This window comes from Cibotium barometz, chromosome 3 (genome assembly GCF_041138505.1).
Source record: "Cibotium barometz isolate CiBa-2024 chromosome 3, ASM4113850v1, whole genome shotgun sequence".
Classification (NCBI taxonomy): domain Eukaryota; kingdom Viridiplantae; phylum Streptophyta; class Polypodiopsida; order Cyatheales; family Cibotiaceae; genus Cibotium; species Cibotium barometz.
In genome coordinates this window covers 62,243,495-62,252,272 of record NC_141048.1, presented here as the reverse complement: position 1 = coordinate 62,252,272, position 8,778 = coordinate 62,243,495, and the positions used below count along the sequence as shown (strand labels likewise).

At 43.7% G+C, this 8,778-nt stretch overlaps 1 protein-coding gene across 7 annotated transcripts; it reads right to left on the bottom strand.

Moving 5' to 3' along the window:
- Positions 1-915: 915 nt before the first annotated feature.
- On the bottom strand, positions 916-8,543 carry LOC147640359 (uncharacterized). Of its 7 annotated transcripts, XM_086779663.1 has the most exons (7): positions 6,485-7,189; positions 5,824-5,902; positions 5,573-5,709; positions 2,596-2,934; positions 2,255-2,482; positions 2,052-2,165; positions 916-1,961 (listed from the first exon to the last, which is right to left on the bottom strand). In XM_086779663.1, the coding sequence occupies exons 3-7, from the start codon at positions 5,663-5,665 to the stop codon at positions 1,032-1,034; spliced, it is 1,704 nt and encodes a 567-aa protein (XP_086635789.1). In that variant the 5' UTR covers positions 5,666-5,709; positions 5,824-5,902; positions 6,485-7,189; the 3' UTR covers positions 916-1,031. The 7 variants fall into 7 exon arrangements, with proteins under 7 accessions (XP_086635789.1, XP_086635805.1, XP_086635813.1 ...); XM_086779679.1 differs by lacking the exons at positions 5,824-5,902; positions 6,485-7,189 and adding an exon at positions 8,017-8,543; XM_086779687.1 differs by lacking the exons at positions 5,824-5,902; positions 6,485-7,189 and adding an exon at positions 7,196-7,304.
- Positions 8,544-8,778: the final 235 nt, after the last annotated feature.

The window sequence follows — 8,778 nt, the reverse complement described above, 5'->3', positions numbered from 1 at the left end:
ATCATGTAGCTTTGGCTCCTTGTTTTGCAATCCATAGGGTCTTGTATGGGCATAAAGATTGCCTCTATTTCCATGACCTTTGTTGTAGCATTTGTTCTTCAAATCTAACTCCATGACATCTTCTCTTCTGTCATTATGCTTGACGTGAACTCATCATCATCATAGAGAGAGAGAGAGAGAGAGAGAGAGAGAGAGAGAGAGACAGACTTAGTAACATTATGTGCAACCTGTAAAACTTTTGAGCATGCAAGACTGATTACAGACTGGCGCACTCCTTTGGGGGAAATCCATCAGGACTGCCCATGAGTCTTACAAGCCTCCGTCCTCGCGAGGGTGAGGGTTACTGTTTCCAGCCTGGCTTGCCGGGCATTAGCACAATTTGAGATGCTTAAGATCCCTGACCGATCCTCTTCGCATCAGCAGAAGGCAGCTGCTTCAATAATACGGCCATCAATTGCAATGTCCACCTTCACACATGCCTACATAAAACACTATAAAAAAGCATCCATGTTCTGTAAGGCTACAATCTTATGCTCATGGAATTGACTTGGTGGTATATCATTGCACAACTGTGCTTTGAAAAAAACCACAGTGAGATTTGACAGTGTTCCCACTAATAATCCAAAACAAAGCAAGAATTCATACAACTTGACACTCACTGGCTGGAAAAGCCAACTAACCACATAATATCCACAAGCACCTGAAGAAAGGTGGGCACTTTTGCATGTAAAGACATGGCATGGTCCTTGGAGCCTCACCTAAAATACAGAAATTTTGAAAAGATTTCCTTTCTATTTGCCATAACGGGCACTCCTGCAGGACTGTTCACTAATCATGAAGTCCCAAAAATAAGGCTATTTTAAGACCATGTCTAAACCTACCATGTTGACTCCCCTAGTTATGGCTATCAAGGCTGCAAAAACCTCAATGGGTTATTCTCATCAAAAGGCAGTACAATATTGTTTAGGTTATCTATACATGCCGGTTTCAACACATTAAAAAAGGACCAAAAACTTGACACTGGCATTGTGTTAAGCACCACCCTCTCTAAATGCTCTAACAGAAGAAAAACCCTTTGCGCTTGAGGATCGAAAGCTCTGCCATGGGATGGAGCTTTTTTTGGTTTCTGTCGGTAGAGACGTCCTCCTTTTTGAAATGGGAGATGTTTTCTCTTCTTTTTCAGGCCGTAACTTAGGGTTACTCTGGGATCGAGCTTTGGCCTTTGCCGACTGAGTAGCAGCCATGTAGCTAGGAACTGCAGGCGAGCCTACCATAGAATTTTCATACATTCCCTTAAGCGGTCCTGAGAAGCTGTGTCTGTTTAATCCAAACTTCAAATTTGACCTGTTGTTGCTCTTGGATGTTGGCTCTGCAGGTGACATTTCTTTAAGAGCTAGTACCCCATTTGAAGGAGCACCTTCTTGAACGGCTGTTGCCATGGCCTCATCACGAGGCTCCACTACACCATTTTGAGTTCCACTACCCTTTGAAGAGTTGGACTTGCTCTGTTTCAGCAGTGTTGAAGAGACTTGTGTTGGCTTTGACAACACGGTTGAGCTCTTAAGGACAGGTTGGATAGATGGCAAGGTCTCAAGTTGAGTATCTGAGGGCATTACCACTGCACTCTGTTCAAAAGAATCAGACAATGATGGCAGGGTCTGAGCTTGAGGGTTCTGGGTTGAGTTACTTGAAGATAAACTTGGTTCCTGCAAAATGACTTCTGAAAAGAAGTCATTCTGCTTCTTTGCAAACAGCTGCTTTTTGAACTCCTCATCCTCCACCTCCGAGTAGCTCTCGTCTCTCCTTATGCTGTCGGGATAATTCTCCTCATTATCATCCAAGTAGGCGGTTTCCCATGGACGGGCGGCCATCCACCGCTCAAGCCAACTCCAACCCCAGTGAGATTGATCATGTTCACCATCAAAGACCAAAGAATTCTGTTTCTGTGCAGATCTCCAAAGCTGGAAATCCCACATAACAAGTCAGAAAATACATGAACCAAGAAGGCTTCAAGGGTGCAACAGACATTCTTTGAAAGACTAGAATCTCACTTGGCGAGAGAATGCATATGCCAGTGCGCGCTCTCGCTTTGCAGCTGCCTCTTGTCGGCTTTGAATGTTGGCCTCCAATTCTTGGAGTGTCCAAGTGCTTGAATTCCAGCCTTCCTAAAATATACCATACATGCAAAGCATTAGGTTGGCTCTTAAAAGACATCACAGATGGTCTTACTCGGACTCAGAACCCCTCCCCTCACCAGGGATTTTCTTGGGCGGACATCCAGCTGCCGCCTCTGTTGAAGCTTCCGTTGTACAGCCTGGCCTTCTTCAGACATGCGAACACGCCTTGCACGAATGCGAGCCTGTACTCTGACAAGGGCTTGCACACATCGCAAGGTTGTTCCTGCTTGCCTTCTCACTATGTGACCTCGGACTAGAGCCTGCAATCTTACTAGACCCTTCAAAGCCCTAAGGGCCCGTCGTGCCTGAAAACAAACAGTACCAAGCTAGGCTTCAGATTTCACCCTTACAACACGTTTTTCAATAAAACCAAGAAGATCCAGCCTAAATCCATGCAAAACTTTCTCCAGAGACCCACCAGATATCCCCGAAATGCAGTCTGTATTGTGGTTGCTGCCCTTTCCTCCAACCTTTTGCTAGAAAAGTCCTCTTTTCTAGTGATTTCTTCTAACAAACCATCGGTATTCACTGCAGCAGCTGAAGAATCTTCCTTCACAATAAAATGCCACACTTCCCCTGCACTTGAGAGGTCCTTAGGAGCTCTTGGTCCCTGCCTGCTTTCGTCCTGTAGTACTGCTGGGGGGCAAGGGTCGTCTGTGCTTGTGGGCAAGCTTTGTGAGCCTGTAACAGCTTCAAAGTTTCTACTTTGAGTTGACGGCTTCCCAAAACTCCACCTGCGCTTCTCTTTAGGCTTTTTCTGCATCACAAGTAGAGAGGCATGTTCAGATTATAGATTTCCATATCCTCATTGAAAGCATTAAAATGTTAAACCATGCACAAGTTCTCTCAGGATGGCTTGTAAGATAATTCAAATCATTCTCCATTAACAAAACCAAAACAAAGCAGAACATGTTCCGGAGACACCGTCTGAGATCACACAAGTACGACGGAATCCAAGCCAGCTTCGTCCATTACCTCTCACTCTGTTCCGGCTTTATATTGCTGAGGCTGGTTTCATCCTAAGGCCAGAAGGGGCTAGCTCTGTTTGGAAAGAAGCTCTTCTTGCTTTTCTATTGTACACAGATACTATTGTGCTGAATTCCTCTAAACTAGAACTGCTGTAGAAGCACTTGGATGCATTATTCCCTAGCCCTTTTCTAGGATGAATCATTGTCAAACAACCGGCCTTTTGTCAGACATGACAACCCTTGCAGCATGAAACATGCGTCTTTGCAAGTAACTTGGCCACTGAACAAAACCATCTGTGGCAAATGGTCCTTGTGGAACTGAGGCGGGGTTCAATACATGACAGAAAGACATAAATGTGAAGATTACCCATGCAGGTGTTTTGGCTCAGCTCGATTTATTGAGGTAGAGATTTGGCACATGAAGGCTGGTACAGGAAAGGTAGTAATCTGTCCATACAGATGCCTTGAGAGAGAAGCCATTGACCCTGTGCCCAGGCGATTATCTGTCCGTAATGTCTGAAGAGAGAAGCCATTGACTCCATTCCTCAGTGCTCAAGGCTGGTATGGGAAAAGTTGGTAATTTGTTCATACAGATGCCTTGGGAGAAAAGTCATTGAGGCAGTAACCTGTATTCATAAAGGCCATTGACTCCATCCCCCAGTGCTCACTGTGGCTGCATGATTGAAGCAAGTGCAATCCTAGGGAGACGATACGTGTGAGTGGCAAGGTCCTATAAAGATAGATGATGGTCTTGAAGACAGCATCAAGGAACCTGAAAGGATGATCTCATGTGGCAAAAATTATTTCAACCTTAAAAATATTATAAGATCTAGTATATAGGTACAAATATAAAGGTCTTAAAAATTAGAATCACAGAAATACTAAATATAATCAAATCTTCATGTGTATGTAGAAAGGCATATATAATTATGATTATAATGTGTGTGATAGTTTATACATACATACATACATACATACATACATACATACATACATGTATGTATGTATGTATGTATGTATGTATGTATGTATGTATGTATATATATATATATATATATATATATATATATATATATATATATATATATATATATATATATATATATATATATAACAAGTAAATATGTTTATATTAGATATTTCTGATGAAGAGGATGCGGTTGAACAAGAAGAGGAAAGTAGTAGCAAACTCATACCTCTTTCCCCATTGACCCAGATGGGATTACAGAGCATTGAATATGCTCCATCACACAATAAAATAAATCAACCTGCTCTTGCAAGACACATCCAAGAAGGCTTCTAATATAAGATTTATTGAACACACGGCTGCATTACACCTTGTTCCCTTCAATGGTGATGGTTGCGACTCAATAAGGCACGAAGAAGAGGTGCACTGGGATGCTGAGACAATCTTGCATTCTACTCGTGATGCTATGATGACTTGTGAAATCCAAAAACGCTCACATTAAAGGGAACAACCGGACTGTTCATGTGTTGGTGGATAGTACTGGTGGATAGAAGCACCCCCTCATTTCAGCAACACAAACTGCCTGCTTCACATCTGAGCATGGACTATGGTGCACCCTGCTAAATCAATGCAAAAGGGAATGGCCACAACCGCGGAATACCACCCAGCTGAGAGGATTCTTGAGCCTTATTTCTTTTCATAGAGGACATACTAAGCACTATGCTAGAACAACCGACCCCCTTGTTGATTAGTTGGTCAGAAGCCGCATACGCAAGTTCTGACTACTGAGAAAGATTGGCATCTGCTCCTAATCTAGTATGTCCTCCCTCACTATGGACTCCTGTCCGGCTTTCTCTTATAAGTGCAGCATTGCCTCGGAGGGATGATTACCTGCAAAGACATGAGTGTGCTTATGGAAAACACTCTACAATCGACTTCAAAGCCCAGTGGGGTATAGTATAGAAGGTAGATGATAACATGGCTACATTTTGGTGTTGCTATTGCTCTAGTGAAAGCAAATTTATTAACAGGTTTAGGTGGACGGGTTTGTGGTTGGCCTGCATCCAGATTTGAATATAAGACTACATAGACCCAAAGATATATCATATTGCAAAGACCATCATGATCCTAAAGCAACACAAACCAATATTGTAATCTCATCAACGTTGAAAGTAAAGTGATGCTGCGTGCAAGGACCAGAGGCCTCCCTGACAAGATCTCTAGTGACGAGGAACACATCTTAAAAAGGCTGTCCTGCCACAAGGGCAGCCCACAACTAAATCTTGTGCAGCATCTGAAAATAAGCATTCGAAATTAGCATCTGAGATTAGCCTTCAAAGTTCAGATACCTGGATACCAAGCAAAGCATAACCAAACCAGCAAAAAGTGAAACAACCTCATGCTACTCATCCAGGTATTAACCATCAGTTCATTTGATAAAGGAAAGGCAGATGACCTACCGCACTTGTTGGTGGCTTATCATCTGCAGAAGACTTCGGGGGCTTCTTACCCAAAAGCAATGACTTCAGCCATTTTCCGGGTGACTTCCCCATTCTGCTGACCAGACACAATATAGCTACGCCGATATCCTAAAAGGCTGCATCCAGAAAAGAATGTCATCACTGACAACCCTCATATACAAACAATATAACATGGCTGAAAACACCTCCTATCAGACAACCAGAATGCCATTGAACATCTTAAACCAAACCTTGATTGAAGCATGACCAAAACCCAAGTGGTGCCTTTCATGATGCACGTGAACTCTCATGTCTGTAATGACCTTAAACCTACAGGGATAGGGCTCAAAAACCAGTGTCACATGGAACAGGAACGGACAATTAGAACGGGGGGTCTGTTCTGGAACGGGAACGAGAACCCGAAAAGAAAATGGGAACGACACATCATCACCATATGGCTACCATTTGGTGCAGCTAAGGAGATGCAAGAGCATATATTGCCAAGCCTTTTAGATGCAAGGTCATACACCACTCTCATATGATATGATATGATCATAGAAAAATACAAAGTTCTCATTTACTCAAAAATTAGACCCAGAATGCCCTTAGCCAAGGATACACATTTGTGGAACGGGAACGGGAACAGGAATGGGAACAACACAGGTTATGGAACACGTTCCCTCGTTCCCAAGGCTCTGGAACGGCGTTCCATGTTACTATGTCAAAAACACACTTGTCTGCTTCAACTAAAGGCCTAACGGCTTAAAATCAGCATTAAGACCCCTGTCTGCTTCATCTAGAGGCCTAACGGTTTAAACCAGCACTTACAACCTACACCCAGCTGGATCCCATGGCCTACATATAAACCATCACTACGCCTCCTACTTTTCAAGCCATCCATACCATACTTACAATCCATATGGGTTGTTGGAGAGAGAGAGAGAGAAACTAATAAAACTGAGTTGATCTCCTGCTCTCGTGCTTCTTAAGTAGTATGCAAGCCCTCCATAATCCTGGGCAACTAGAAAACCTCTCTGATGAGCAACATGCTTCAATTGGTTGAAAGAGAGGCTAAAATTGTGTAGCAGAACAGGCAAAATGGGCATGGTGAAAACTCGGTGAAAGGCTTGTGTTAAGCAGCATCAGAGAAACCGAATACTTCCCAATGAGAGTAAAGGGGCAAAATATAGACCCAGAATGTTGTAATCCTTCAAATATGAAGAGAAAATGTTACTCAAAAAAGTGCAAAGGCTTCAAATTACTGGAAAATAAGGACCCAAAAAGAATTAGCTTTTTTTTTATAAATGGACCCGTTTAAATTTATTAGCTCCAATGACACAGAAAAGGCCCGAATGCTCCAAATTAGAAGAAAATAAGGACATAGCATCCAAATCACAAGGAAGAAAGGACCCAAAATGCCCAGCTGCTTTACTTCAAGGAAAAACCTTGACGCAAAAGTTGACCTCCTACTTCAAATGAAGAGAAATCATGGGACCTAAATTGCACAAGTGCTCAAATCAGAAGAAATATATGAGTCCAAAAGTACCCAGTTCCTCCAAATGAAAAGTATGGTCCTAACTGATCCTAATCAGAGGACCAGAATCCACTATCTGAAAAGCAAACCTTGCCGAAGAAAAACTCGCCATGCGAAGCTGAGACGAGTTCTGTGAAGAGGAAACTGAGCTGATCCTGATGATGCCCATTTTGCGCCCCCGCCCCCGCCCCCGCCCCCCCCCCCCCTCTCCCTCCCCCGCCCGTACTTGAAACTGGGGCCGCTGAGCAGCAGCTAACAAAGCCGAGGGAAGGGGAAAAAGAGGAAAAGCACTTATGAAGCTCTGCAAGGAAAAGGCGGGCGTGCCAAACTTTGTCGAGTTCAGGACAGCAAAAAGAGAAGGTGGTTTTTAAAAAAATGAGAACTTTTCCAACTGAAGATGAGCTGCTGATAGTAATGATCTTTAGATTGCCTGCCCAAAAGCAGAAAAAACTGCCCAAAGAAGGCCAAGCTCTCTGCTGCAAACCCATCATCAAACCCTAACTTGTTTATGTGAAAGAATTAGGGGGACGGGGAGCATTGTGCATAAATTATCCCTAGCTACTGCTGCAAACCCATCATCAAGACTAGCTTGTGTGTGTGTGTGTGTGTGTGTGTGTGTTGTGGAGGGGACTAGGCAATGTAGGCATGCATTGTGCACAGATTGTCCCTAGCTACAAGACAAAGCTCATTTCTGGTGAGAGCTTTTGTCAGAGTGGAATGCTTTCTGGTCCAAACCCCCTATGTGCATGGAAAAGCACAAACAAACTTGTTTCTATGGTATCTGCTTGCTTCTGTGTGTAATTTTAGCAGAATAAAGACCATGGGCAAAACAAATGCACACAGAGATCTCACACATGAGCAAGCAAAGTAGCACCAGTGAGAGACAACCATTGACACCAAAAGGACTTACCTTACCCCAACCGTTGCAGGAGCCCAGCCACCATCACTGCAAAGGAGAACACAGCGCCCACCACACCATCCCTACTTGGTTGTGTGCCTGTTCACTAAGGACTAAAAAGTGAAGAAAAGAGTTCAAACAAGACGGTTGCGCAGCAGATTTAGGAGCTACCAGGTGGCAGCATGAATGCAAGAAAAGGAGGGACTAGACAGTTGTGTCACATGGGCTCGCAAGCCTTTCATCACAAAAGTTGAAGTGAGGAAGTGAGCGTATGACCATGATGGGCGGCATATGGATGCCATAAAACCTGAGTGCTGCAGAGAGGAAGGGAGGGGGGGGGGGTGGACTTCACGTGAGAAATGAGAAACCACATTAATATCATCTCCATCATCATCCACAGAAGAAGGTTGGGAGCTTAATAATTCATTAGGAGAACTCCATGACAATCACTCATCATGATCCATTTATCTCACTCTGGACTGCCATTTTTTTCCATAATCACATCATATTAGGGCCTTCACACATCACAAGTTGGCTCTCATTCGTCTCCGACGGGGTTGACACCTCTCTCTCTCTCTTTTAGACCCTCCCCCCTCTCTCTCTCCCACGCTCTCTGTCCGACCCCCCCCCACTTTGCATTCTTTGATGACATGTGCCAAAAGAGACTTCGGTCTTTTTTATATATAGTATAGAAGAAAGAGTGGAACCGGATTTGTAGGTGAAAAACCCGTGGGCAGGGAGATGGACAGGGGAATGAGCTTGGGCGGGTAGGAT